The 14,686-nt window shown below is 38.9% G+C and overlaps 1 protein-coding gene across 1 annotated transcript in view; it reads right to left on the reverse strand.

Moving 5' to 3' along the window:
• RTN1 (reticulon 1) overlaps positions 1-8,333 on the reverse strand; it is a 248,967-nt gene extending 240,634 nt beyond the window's left edge. The window contains exon 1 of the mRNA XM_061429040.1: positions 7,898-8,333. Within this exon, the coding sequence (XP_061285024.1) occupies positions 7,898-8,138 (241 nt within the window). The 5' untranslated portion in view covers positions 8,139-8,333. The remainder of the gene's footprint in view (positions 1-7,897) is intronic.
• Between the last annotated feature and the right edge of the window lie 6,353 nt (positions 8,334-14,686).

A 14,686-nucleotide genomic window follows, 5' to 3' on the forward strand; every position in this document is an offset into this window, starting at 1 on the left:
GGAATGGCAACCCACTCCAGTATTCTTGCCTGGAAAAGTCCATGGACAGAGGAGCCTAGCAAGCTACAGTCCATGGAGTAGCAAAGAGTCGGACACAACTGACTGAGCGTGCACGCGCGTGCACACACACACACACACACACACAGGACTTACCATACCTTGACTATATTTTTTGTTCTCTGTCTCCTTTCCCTCTTCTCTCCTTTCCTTCTTACACACACACACACACACACACACACAATTTATTGGAAATAGACTTTCATTTGTCCCTTTCTGTACCATATACTTAGTGCTTAGAACAATGCATGGAATATAGCAGAAGTTCAATCGATAATAGTGTAATAATGAATGAATTAACAGTGCTCCCTTGCTGAATTTGATAACAATGGTTGTTGCTGAAGAGGAACAAGGGCTGGTTGGAAGACTGAGTGTGAAGAAGACTTCTTTTTCTCTGTATACCCTTTTGCGCCTTTTAAATTTTATTTTTTTAAAAGCTTTTTATTTTGTATTGGAGTAGAGACAATTATCAAACTATGTTGTGATAGTTTCAAGTGAACAGCAAAGGGATTCAGCCAACACACACGTGTATCCATTCTCCCCCAAACACCTTTCCTATCCAGGCTTCCACATAACATTGAGCAGAGTTCCATGTGCTATACAATACTTGTTGGTTATCCATTTTAAATATAGCAGTATGTACATGTCCATCCCAAACTCCCTAACTATTCCTTCCCCATCCTTCCCCACCCCCGCAGCAACCATAAGTCCATTCTCTAAGCCTGTGAGTCTCTGTCTTGTAAGTTCATTCATATCACTTCTTTTTAGATTTCACATGTAAGGGATGTCATACACTATATCTCCTTTTCTGTCTTACTTTACTCAGTTAAAATTTAATATCACATGCATATGCTTCCTATTCCAAAAAGGAATTTTTTAAATTAGAGTAAAAAATTATTTTAGTGAAAAGAATTCACTTTTGAGTTAACATTAAAATCAAGATTTTTTAAATAGCAGTGATATCCTCTACCATATCAACAATCTTTTGAAACTTTGTGCCATTTGCAAAATTAAACAGCATGTTTTCTTTCTTTTCAATTAATTTTTACTGGTGTATAGTTGCTTTACAATGTTGTGTTGGGTTCTACTGTACAGCAAAGTGAATCAGCTATACGTATACATATATCCCCTCTTTTTTGGATTTCCTTTCCATTTAGGTCATTACAGAGCACTGAATAGAGTTCTCTGAGGTATACAGTAGGTTCTCATTAGTTATCTCTTTTATATACAGTATCAATAGTGTATATATGTCAACCCTAATCTCTCAATTCACCCCACTCCCCTCCTTTTCCCTCTTGGTGTCCATGTTTGTTCTCTACCTCTGTGTCTCTATTTCTGTTTTGCAGGTAAGACCATCTATACCATTTTTCTAGATTCCATATATATGCATTAATATATGACATTTGTTTTTCTGACTTACTTTACTCTGTAAGACAGTCTCTAGGTCCGTCCAGGTCTCTACAAATGATCCAATTTTAATCATTTTGTGGCTGAGTAATACTCCATTCTATATATATGCCATATCTTCTTTATCTATTCCTCAGTTGATAGACATTTAGGTTGCTTCCATGTCCTGGCTATTGTAAATAATGCTGCAATAAACGTTGGGGTGCATGTTCTTTTTGAATTACAGTTTTCTCTGGGTATACGCCTAGTAGTGAGATTGCTAGGTCATATGGTAAGTTCTATTTTTAATTTTTTAAGGAACCACCGTACTGTTCTCCTTAGTGGCTGTATCAGTTTACATTCCTGTTAACAGTGCCAAAGGGTTCTCTTTTCTCTACTCTCTCTTTAGCATTTATTGCTTGTGGATTGTTTAATGATGGCCATTTTGATGGGGGTGAGATGATACCACATTGTAGTTTTGATTTGCATTTCTCTAATAATTAATGATGTTGAGCATCTTATCACGTATTTGTTGGAGTTTTGATTTGCATTTCTCTAATAATTAGTGATGCTGAGCATCTTATCATGTATTTGTTGGTCATCTGTATGTCTTCTTCGGAGAAATGTCTATTTAGGTATTCTGCCTATTTTTTTGATTGGGTTGTTTGTTTTTTTGATAAACAGTGTGCTTTCTAAAGTAAGCTGGGTACTTCTAAAGTTCCTGGGCATAGTACATGCCGTGCATATGTTGGTGATTCAGAATATGAAAAATAGAAATAATGTTTTATAGGCATTATTTTTTTAGTGAATCAATGGATATTCCTGGCAATGTTCATGTTTATTTTCATGATTAATAAACATGCTGAATTTCAAAATTCAGCATGTTTATTATTTTCTAAGTGCTTATAAAAATATTTGGCATAATAATGCATTCTTAGATCTACAAGCACTCAGCAACAAATATATTGGCTTAGTAAGTTTTTAATATCTATCATTTTCTCATTTTTTAAAATCATTCCCCACTTCAGCTTTTCTAAAATTAGTCTTATTCTCAAGAGACACTAGAATGACATTAAAACTGCTCACTGCACTCATTCTATACCACACGCAAAGTAGTCAGCTCAGAAGAGCCAAGCTTACTGGAGTAATGGTACAGGATTTTACTTGCTGTTTACTTATCCTGGGCTTCTGGTCTTTCTGTACGTTTTCTATTGTCCGACTTAAGAATTCCAACCCACTTTAACGGGTTTCCCTTGTGGCTCAGCCCATAATGTGGGAGACCTGGGTTCGATCCCTGGGTTGGGAAGATCCCCTGGAGAAGAGAAAGGCTACCCACTCCAGTATTCTGGCCTAGACAATTCCATGGACTGTATAATGCATGGGGTCACAAAGAGTCAGATATGACTGAGTGACTTTCACTCACTCATACCCAGTTTAATTCTTTATTTTTAAATGATCACCTCAATAACTTATAGTGAACTTCCATTATCTCACACAGACACAAGATTAAAGGATTAACTCTCTTAACAACTTTGATATATAACATACAGCACTGTTAATTATACCTGCCATGTTGTACGCTACATCATGAGTACTTACTTATCTCAATTGGAAGTGTGTACCTTTTGAGTGCCTTCATCCAGTTCTCCCTCCACCCACCAAGCCTCTGACAACTGCAAATCTGATCTCTTTTTCTATGGGTTTGTTTGTTTTCGAAGTATTACTGACCTACAACACTATGTTAGTTCCTGTTACATAATATAGTGGTTCAGTATTTGTATACATTTCAACATGATCACTATCCATTTTAAATAACATAGCTTAAATATGAATTGAGAAACTCTTCCCTCTCCTTTTTTCATTACTCACGAGAGCATCTTCCACAAGCAGTGAGCCTCTCCGGTTCATGTTCTTCTCATTGTTCTTTTTGTCCCCCAATATTACTTAAATAAAAGTCGGTTGTCTTACATCTTTCAACTATGTTCTTTCACAGAGAATATTCCTATGTGATAATATTAGTCTCTTGAAATAGGTCTTTTATTTTCACTGCTGTCTATATTTTATAGTGCCTTTTCCAAATCTTCCTTAGTCACCACTGAAATAATTTTCTTTAACTTTAAAATAAAAGCACAACCAACTAATACAAGGATCTTTGAGTACTATTCAGCCAGCTATTTCCATAAAGACAGAATTAGCTAGACAGTTAGGTAGATCGATGGATTTTATTTTCCCCCAGCTGTGCACTTTGGGCAACCTATGCTAGTATTTATTTATTCAGTGTCGACCTCAGAGAAGTAACTCACGCCTGTGTGCCAGTGTGGTTAGATTGTTATAATACCCTTCTAAACAAGCTTCCACCAGTGACTTGGGAATAAGGAAACTGGAAAAAAAAAAAAAAAACTTTTTAAACTAAATACTAATGTGAAGTAGAAAGATGCACACGTTCTAGGAAACCACAACTTGTGTTCAGTACAGATCCTTACACAAAGGAGGCATTCAGGAAATGTTTACTAAATTGAGTTGAATCACAATGGTCTCTCATTTTATAGATAATAAACACTTTCCATAATCCAGGCTATGCAAGATAGACAGTATAGTGAACAAAATAATCCACTCTTTTCCAAATCCTCAAAGTCAGAAGTAGATGAACAGCCTAAAAAAAAGAGATGGGAGCAGGAAGGTTTATGCTGTATTTGTGGACAATGATAAGGATGGGGTTTCTGGAACAGTGAGTTCATGAAGAGGAAGTTATGCTGAAAGCTCTGATAAAGTTTATTTATCAATGTATTTTTAGTATATGTGATTCTACATTTTAATTTAACCAATTTGAATTCCCAATATGAAAGACATGCACAGTAGTTACTGCCAGAAATGTCATTGATTATATTCAGAGTCTATGCCCAGAGAAATAAATTGCGTTAGAAACTCTTATTTTCTTAAAGGTTCTGTAAAATACTGTAAAAGTAAGTGCAATGTTCCTTCCCATTTCAACAGAATTGCAGTTTTCTTAAAAGATGAAAGAAAACAGAAGATTAAAATCTATACCTTCTGAAGAGGATTGCTGGAAATGACTCCAAATAAAAAATACTTACACATCTATCAAACATATCCACAAGAAAAGAGTCAATCTAGCCTCTATGTGGATTTTAAAATATGATTGGTAATATGTGTAGTACAATTTATGATATTAAACAGAATAAATACAGCATATATAAACATTTCTGAAAGGTATTTAAATCATGATAGATTAAGAATAGTTTTTCCAATGGAGTATCATATTCAGCATTTGAAAATTATGAGTACTGTGGTCCAAGTAAATTAGGAGAATTTCTCTTTCTCTGTCCCTCTTCCTCCCTCCCTCTCTCTTTCTCTCTCCCTGTCACCACTAACTCAGCAATCATCTAGAAATTTAAGGTAAATTATCTAGAGGTCAATATCACTAAAGCAAATCATCACACTGGGCTGATTTCTCCAGGCCATTCTCAATTCTCTTATTCATTTTGCCTTCCATGCATGAATCAGTCAATGAGTTAATTTCTAAAGTAGCCAATGAATTAACATCTTACCATTGCATTTTGTTCAAATGTTCTATTTTAAATTCTTCCTTTAAACAAAGGGCCATTCTTCTATCCTTGTGTTATTGTATGCTCCTTTTGAATAGTTTTCAGGAATAAAATAACTAATCATGAAAAAACAAAACAGTTGCTCTTAACACCCTTTGTATAACATTACTAGATGATGGCACTGATTCATGATTAACAACCTCACATGTTGTAGCCTACACATGGTGCATTAAATGTTCCCTTGGCAACAGACATATCATATGCCCATTATCAGTTTTAGACATGAAAAATTGTAGCCTTAGAATAAGGTGTTACTTTTTGTTGAGAACATTTTCATCCCACTAAAGGGACAGAAGCAATGAGAATACCTGGAAATACAGTACTGATGGAGTTTTATCGTGCAATGCTAATGATATTTAAACATATATTCATTCCAGGACATCACAGAGAAATATTTTTAGAAATGTTTCTTCAAAAACTTTAATTACCATCAATGTATAAAAATGAATCACAGAATTTCTGTCCAGATGGCATGATTAGTGGTTTTTTCAGAGAAAAAAAGTTTTAAAACATCAATGTCTGTCTTACATTTTAGAATTCCATTTGAAAAAGAAACATAATTTGTTTACAATGTATCACACGCAACGTCTAAGTTACTTCTTAGTTTGATTTGAGTCCCAGAGAGCATCATTCTTTTAAAAAAGTAAAATTATGAGCTTAATAGGCTTCCTCTGGATTTTGTCCCTGATTAAGTTGAGGATGCACCTGCTAACTTTACTTATTGCAATAGAGCTGTTAAAATAACAGATAAGGAAGCCAGCCCAGATTTTGTTTAATTTTTTTCAAGATCTAGTAATTTATTTAGATATCATTTTTGGCATCTAGGCCTCTTATAACAGTCCATACTGAATACTGAATGCAAACTGAAAACACTAAATAACCAATAAATATATGACAAATTCCTTCAAGCAGCAATAATAAACTTTAAATTTTCTGTATAAATTGCAAACTTATGCTTCGTCCCCCTCCCTTCATTCTTTTCCCATCCAAACTCAGCACTATGTTTAATTTTACTAATACATTTGTTGCCTAGGATAGGAAATCCCTAGTATATTTAACAAACTATTTCTAAAATAATAGTAATAATGTTAAAAATTGCAAATGCCTACTTTGTCACAATTGTTCTAAGCATTTTATATACAGCAACTATTTTAGTGGATAGTATGTTATTGAGAGGAAGCTAAGTTTCCTTTCCTTAGTTCACCTGACCCTGATAACACCAATGAGAGGTGGGCAATGTTTATAAATGATTTATTTTGATGACGGTGGATAAAGGTTCTGTACTAGAAGCTACTCTCAACACAGAATGCTGATGGTAAATCAACCAAAAAGTACCTTCCTTTTTCTATTAGCTTTTGCCATCTTCTTTTGCAATTACAAAGTTTTGTTTTCATTTAGATTAAGTTGAGGTCTTAGTCGGAAATCTTCCCCTCCCCCATATAATAACTAATACTGGACAAACGGGGTTTTTTGCTTTTGAGTCTGTCTTTTTTCTTTTTTGTTTGTATATGGTCTTTTTCTCTTCCCTTCAGAATGTTTTATTCAAAACATTCCCTAAATCTCCTTTCCTCAGCTCAAATCTTTAGTATAAAGCATAATCAAGACTACCTAAAGCACTCCATGTGACCCTTAAGAGAGGCAGTGGCTTAAGAAAAGGGTTCCCCTAAATCAGCTGCCAAGAACAAGCATGCCAGTCCCGCCCCCATTCCGTTCCCCCAGGATCACCTAGCACTCGGCCTTCAAGAGCTACATCTCCAAAACTACACAACTCTCATTCCACCCGGCAAAGCTTTCTCGGAGAACTACACAACACAGCACCCTCCCCCCGCCCTCCCCGCTCCTTGGAAACACGGAGTTCCTAAGCCGGCAGTCCCACTCCAAAGCTCGTTTCAGGCATCCTTTGGGCAGGATGCTTCATGATCTCAGGTCTCCGGTGGGATCCAGTTCAGAAGGTGAAGTCAAGTGGAGGGAGGACAAACCCAGGGCAATTTCCTAACGCTCTCGCTGGTTCAGACTGCTGGCAAACTGTGCCTCCTAGCTACACCCACCGTCACTCAACAATCTCTAGCCTGCAGCCAGCGGCCGCTCTAAATTAGGGTTCCAAGTTCCAAAGCTCCCTTCGGGGTGGGAGCATCGGGGAGCTGAAAAAGAAGGATTCTGGGCGGGGGACTGCCACAACTCCAAACCTTCTGGCTTCGCAGTCCCTCCGGAATTAAACACACCTAAGGCGTTTCAGTTTAGTGTGCGGTGAGCTAGAGGAAGGGCAGAGAAATGGGAGGAAGTAGGGTGTGGCGACTCTCGGAGGTTAAGGAAAGGGAGAGTTAAAGTCACATCTCTGCCCTAGATTGAGCCGGGTCTAGGGGCAGCGGGCCTGCCGGTCGCTTTGTCGTCAGCTTCCCCTGTCGCGGGCGCGAGCCCTGCAGGCAAACATGCCCCCCGCCCCCTAAATCGTCCCAACTGGCCAAGCGGGCCCTGCAGCCCCCATTCCCAAGGAAGAAACTTGTACACAGGCGCGCCAGCAGCTAGGATGCTGCGGTTTGCCTCTGAGGACAACTTTGAAAGCCAGAAAAATAACCATAACGAAATAAAAGGATCAATAGCATTTTGTTTTCTTCTGAGCCTTTGGAAAAAAATAAAATTTCTGTTCCTACCAGTCATTTAATATTTACAGGCGCCTGTGGCGAAAGGAGGAGGGGCGGGGACGGATTAAGGTTGGTACTGAAGATAGAGAACGCAAAGTAGGTTCCTAGGTGAGTTGCAGAGAAGGGGGCCGGCTAGGGGACCCGAGTGCCAGACGCCATTTGCGGGGCAGAGGCGCCCGCCCGCCTTACCTGTGGATGCAGTTTCCATGGCAACGGGCGGCGGCCGGGCGGGGCCCGAGCCCAGTTCCCGCGGCGCAGCTTCGGCGACCCCGGCGCCCAACCCCGGTCCCGGCTCCCCCGCCAGCGTCTCGGGCTTGGCTCCTTTCGGCGTCACCGATTCGTCCTCCCCCTCCCCCCGGTCCCCGAGCCACTGGGACCCGGGGCCGGCCAGCGGCAGCAGCTCGTCTCGGGGATCCGGCGGCGCGGCCATGGCTGGCAGTTCCCCGGGCGCGGCGACAGCGGCTTGGCGGGGCCGAGGTGCAGTGACTGGGTGGGAGGGCGGGCGCTCGCTGCTGCTGCCCCCGCCGGGACTCGGGGCTTGGGGAGGCTGCGGTGTGAGCGCCGCCGCTGCTGCTGCAACTCCGGCCGAGCTGCTGCCTACAGCTCTCGGCGCTTCAGCTCCTCCTCCTCCTCCCCCTCCTCTTCCTCCCGGCCCCGCGGCGGCCTCTGCCCGCGCTCCTCCTCCTCCTCCTGGCGCCGCCGCCACGGCCGCCTGGCTACTCCCAAGCCTGTTATTACGCAGGTGAAAAAGGCCTGCTAGGTCCGAGTCTTCCTTTGCACACGTCAGCCCCCGGCCTGCTAATGGCAGGCCTCGATTTAGGAGATGTGCCAAATCCACTTGAATCTTCCTCTCAGGTGGGGAGGAACCAGAGAGGATGAGCAGGTAGAAGCAGCCCCTAGCTGAAACGTGACTGATTAGGCAAGCTGCCCACCCAACTCATAAAGTTAAACCCGGACTGGTGTCCTGGGACCCGAGTCAAAGGAAACTGGAGCCATCAAGGCCACAGTTCTGAGGGTGACCAGTATCATCTGTGGATGGGGACTGGTCTTGGCGGGGAGGGGTGGAAGTGAGGGTTGACAGATGGGAGACGAGTGAATCTGCAACGCTGGGGTTAAATGTTGCATCCTTAAACTATTTCCAAAACAGAACCAAAAATAGTGGAGTACAGGAAAGAGCTATCAGGATAGCTTCCGAAAAAAAGCTTACCAGACTTCATTACTACCAGCACTGAGGGCGAATAAGATAGCAATGAGCAGGACAAAAACAACTTATGTTTCCTTGCAGAAACCCTGAGCCAAAGCCATACAGATTATAAGCTGTCTGTGCAGTCTGCTTTCTTTGAGAAGTTGGACATTCCAGGAAGCTTGCTGCTGCTTCCCTCGCCCCCATTTTCCTTTACAGCTCTCTGATAAGATGGAAGATACCTGACAGATAAACAGAAACTCAGAGAAAGGAAGTGACTTGGCTTATAATGTATTATTCCTATATTTAGATACATCTTTTCAAACAAGACTTGTGCTTTATTGGTTCCTAAACTGTCTATGAAATGATGTGGTTGGAAAAAATAATAACGCACAGGGTGGAGGAATAAGCCCATGCACTGCTCCTTCTCTAGAAAAGGTCGGGCATGGGGCAAGCTTCCATGAGGCTTGTGGAACTCCTAAGCCACCATAGACATGCTGATTTCATATATGTCAATTTTCATGTATTCCAAGGCCAACTTCAGCACCATGCAGATACTCCTCAAAGATGCTGAAAGTTAAAAGCCTGCCCAACCTTGTTCTATTCAGTGACTAATTAAGAGAAAATGTGTTCACTCAATAGAGAATATACATGGCCTTCTAAGGCCAGATACCCCTGGGGATGTGATGATCACCAATATTTTACATTATTGTTATCCTCAAAACTTATGATAGACGTGTCCATTGGCTTGATTGTGGTAATAGCTTCACAGATGTGTACATATGTCAAAATTCATAAGTTCACTTACTATAAATATGTGTGATTCAGTGTTTGTCAATTTTACCTCAATAAAGCTATTTTTTAAAGTTACCCCCTTCAACAATAACAAACAAAAAAAAAATTGGTTATCCTGAACCATCAGGGTTTTCCAAATCTTTTTGTGGGGAAAAAATGAGCCTGTTTAAGAAATCTTTAAGGTGAAAAGTTATTACACTGCTGTCTTTCCATGAAGATTAATCCTTTCACATAATCAGAAGACATTTGTGAGTTTTTTTTCCCAAATCTATTGTTTAGAACATCAGAAATACCAGATGGAAATTTCTCACAATTTCATTATTGACAACATGCCAAAAATATAGAAAACTAATGATTTAATATCAAGTGGTTATCAATAAGTACTGAATATTTGAGAATTTTATGGTAAGTGAATTACATACAGAGTTATATGGAGAATGTTATTTTGTTTCTCTGACAAACATTAATGAGTCATCACTTAAAAAAAACTGAAGAAACTATGCAAGCCTCACAACTTCCTTATAACTAAATTGATAAGGAGTTTGGGGATATGATTCCAAATCTTTTTCATATTTCATCAGATACTGATCAATACTCTAATTGAGAATGTGTGGAAGAAATAGCCAAAGTATATTCAGATTCTAATTGTTAGAGAAAATTGAAATTATCCATTTTGATTGAGAAATTTCATTTCCATTTACCATTTAATTGAAATTCTGCTTAAAATTATTCTACTTTGCTCTGCTGAAAAGAGGTGTTCACAATGTTTAGTTTTAGCAATTTTCACAACTATCTTTATTCATTACATTCTACTTCTGGATGACAAATAATTATCTATTTGGGTGAGGAAATTTGCAAGTTTACACTATGATTTGAAATTACCAATGTCTATCAGTTTCATTTATTTTACATTTGCACCCCTGTGAACTAACAAAGCTTGACTCATTTGAAGATGTATGGCCATAACACATAGGCAACAATGGGATTCCAGGGCTTGCAGAGTTGCTTCAAGTTATGAGTTTTTCTAAAATGCTTTTGAGACGAAAATGGAGTTGGCACTTTTAAAGGATTCAGAGCAAGGAAAGTTGAGACAAAAGAACTGTCAGGTTTTGTCTTAAGCTATTGTTTTTCGGAAGAGAAGTTTTGTTCACTGTTTCAAAAGAAGGAATCTGGTAAAGAGCATTTAACACTAGCTTCTTAACTTAGACCAAAGCTTATATCATGGGGAAAGGAGTGTGGGGATATGCAGAAAGAGCATCACAAGTAACACTTCAACCAAATGAAGTCCTTTCCAGCCTCAAAATGAAATTTAATTGTTCTGTACCTAAGTTTCCTCAACTATAATCTGGATATTTTAATAGCACCTTCTACAAAGGGTTTCAGTTCAGTTCAGTCACTGAGTCGTGTCCGACTCTTTGCGACCCCATGAATCACAGCACGCCAGGCCTCCTTGTCCATCACCAACTCCTGGAGTTCACTCAGACTCTAGTCCATCAAGTCAGTAATGCCATCCAGCCATCTTATCCTCTGTTGTCCCCTTCTCCTCCTGCCCCCAATCCCTCCCTGCATCAGTCTTTTCCAATGAGTCAACTCTTCGCATGAGGTGGCCAAAGTACTGGAGTTTCAGCTTAAGCATCAGTCCTTCCAGTGAATATTCAGGACTGATCTCCTTTAGGATGGACTGGTTGGATCTCCTTGCAGTCCAAGGGACTCTCAAGAGGCTTCTCCAACACCACAGTTCAAAAGCATCAATTCTTTGGCGCTCAGCCTTCTTCACAGTCCAACTCTCACATCCATACATGACCACAGGAAAAACCATAGCCTTGACTAGCCGGACCTTTGTTGGCAAAGTAATGTCTCTGCTTTTGAATATGCTATCTAGGTTGGTCATAACTTTCCTTCCAAGGAGTAAGCGTCTTTTAATTTCATGGCTGCAGTCACCATCTGCAGTTGGGGGAGCAGTAAATGAGTAGACATAGGTAATGCATGTTATTAAGATATAATTGCACATGCCAAATTATTTTTAGAAAATGGCTTATAATGGTTAGAGCTCTGCCTGGGTATTTATATTTGTAAAGACCAGAGAGTCAACAGTAACCACTTGAGGCATTCAAAGCAAATTAGATAAAGAATGATATTGAATGACTATTGATCTCTTTCTACTAGTAGTTTCTATATTCTGAGAGGCAAACCTTACATGAAGATAAATATACTTCAAAGGTTCTTCTAAGTAGTTGTGTAAAACACACACATGTAGGCACGTACACATATTTCAATTTGCCTTTTTACATCAGGAATGGCAAATAGAACTTATTGATAGATTGGTAATGAATGCTTGCGGCACTGTGTTGAGAAAGAGTCTTAGATCACATTCACAGTCAGTGAAATAGAGTGTCTAGAAAAGTCAGCAATAGTTACACTCAGGCAAGTGAAGGCAGCATATGCCAAGTATTTGCCTTCTCTGATTAATTTTAAAGCTGTTAGCACCCAAGCCAAGGCTCTACTTTGGAATCTTTTTAGGAGAGAAGAATGCAACTGTGGAAACACTCCCATCGACTTAGTAAGATAAGTATTTGGCTCAAGATGAGACTCACACTAGAGCCTCAGATTTCTGAAATCATGATGTCTGGGGTTGCTTCAAGGCTTAATTTGTCTGTGGAGCATTCCATTCATTTGCAACATGGTTTTCACTCTTCCTCAATGTCTAAAAGCTCTTGAATTTGATAAGGAAGAGTTCTCCAATTCCTACTGCGATAAAAGAATGTTTATATTGAAACTATTTTATAGAGGCTACAGGCTGGTGCCTGAGACAGCTGTGTTTTCACCAGAAGACCACCATAGCATTCACAAATGTCACACAGCACATTGGAAACACACCAGGCTCCTGTCCATGGGGAGTGACTGCTGTTACTTAGCTTCTAATGTTCTCCAGTAGGGGTGGGAAAAAGAGAGTTGATTACTTTTCACTGAACCCAGTTTCCTTTTTCTTATTTAATTTGCACATGTGAGTAAAAGTGCAAAGACTTTAATTTCTTTGGGCAAAAACATGAATTGGGAGATACGTAACTAGAAATCTCCATACTTTGGACTCACAAAGCATCTTTTAAACATTCTGAGCTTGAGAAGCAAATATATACATGATAAAGGTAAATTCTGTTTGAATAGTTTCTTTGAAGTTTACAAACAGAGCTCATTTAATACACACACATACATGCTTTTAATTTACAAAATTTGATAAGATATATCTCCTAACTGATTTTTTAAATTTAATGACCAGTGAATTTAAAGTTTTTTCATGTGCTTCTTGATAATTTGTATTTTTTAAAATAACAGATTTTTGTAGATATAATTTGCATACAGTACAATTTAAAGTATATATTTCAATGATTTTAAGTATCTTTATATGGTTATGCAATCATCACCACAATCAACTTTAAAACAGTTTCATCACTTAAAAAAAAAAAAAATCCCTCCTACTCATTAGCAGTCACTCTCTACCCCCATCACCTCGTGTTCAGTCCTTGGCAGTCACTCATCTACTTTCTGACTCCATAAGTTCGCCCATTCAGGACACTTCATATAAATGGAATAATACCCTTCTGTGACTGGCTTCTTTCCCTTAGCATAAGATTTTCAAAGTCCATCCATGTTATAACATATATCAGTACCCCATTCCTTTTTTAAAAATTTTTATTTATTTATTTTGACTGTAACGAGTCTTAGTTACTGCATGGGAACTCTTAGTGGGATGTGGGATCTAGTTCCCTGACCAGGGATCAAACCCAGGCCCCCTGCATTGAGAGCATGGTGTCTCAGCCACTACACCACCAGGGAAGTCCCCACTGCATTCCTTTTTATTGATGAATAATGCTCCACTGTATGGATATAACACAATTTATTCATCCATCCATCTGTTGGTAGACAGGTTGTTTCTACTTTTTTATTATTATAAATAATTCTTCTATAAATATTTATGTACAAGTTTTTGTGGGTATGCTTTCTTTTATCTTGGTACATACCTAGCATTAGAATTGCTGAGTCTTATGGGAACTCTGTGTTTAATTACTTGAGGAACTGTCATAATGTTTTCCAAATGAACTGCCCCATTTAAAAATCTCATCATCAGTGTTTGAGTGCTTCAATTTCTCCACATCCTTGCCAGCAATTGTTATTTTTTTTATTACAGCCATCCTAGTGGGTGTGAAGTAAGTAGTAGCACATTGTGGCTTTAGTTTGCATTTCCCTGATAGCTAATGGTATTCAGCATCTTCTTATGTGATTATCAGCCACTTGTATATGTTCTTTGGAGAAATGTCTATTCAGATCCTGTGCCCATTTAAAAATTGGGTTATTTTTCCTTTAATATTGAGTTGTAAACCTTATTTAAATATCTGGATAAAAGTCCTTTATTAGATATATGATTTGCAAATATTTTTCTTTCATTCTATGGATTGTCTTTGTTACTTTCTTGATGGTGTCCTTTGCAGGACAAAACTGTTTATGAAGTTCAATTCATCTATTTTATCTTTTGTCACTTGTGATTTTGATGTCATATCTAAGAAACAATTGCCTAAACCAAGGTCAAAAACTTTACAGCTATGTTTTTTTTCTAAGTGTTTTATAGTTCCAGGTCTTATAATCTGGTCTTTGGTCCACTTTGAGTTAATTTTTACATATCTTGTGGATAATTTGACTTTCTTATTTTGTAAATTGCCTTTTGTGCCCCATGTTTTCTTTTCCAATCAGGTATTTTTTCCCAGCTATTTTAAAATGCTCTTTGCATTGTATTTTTGTCATTCATGTTGTAGATATTTTTCATACTATATTGTTCAGGGATGATGAGAATACCAAGGTTCTGAAATATCTTCAGAGGCTCCTTCAAAATCACATGGCTAATGCAGTTGTTATTAAAGTCTAAGTCTTTTTATTCTATAACTCATGCTTTCCAGCTTAAAAGTCCTGACAACGTACAATCAATTTTTCAGTTTGTGGGGCTTCCC

The sequence above is a fragment of the Bos javanicus genome, chromosome 10 (assembly GCF_032452875.1).
Source record: "Bos javanicus breed banteng chromosome 10, ARS-OSU_banteng_1.0, whole genome shotgun sequence".
Lineage (NCBI taxonomy): Eukaryota > Metazoa > Chordata > Mammalia > Artiodactyla > Bovidae > Bos > Bos javanicus.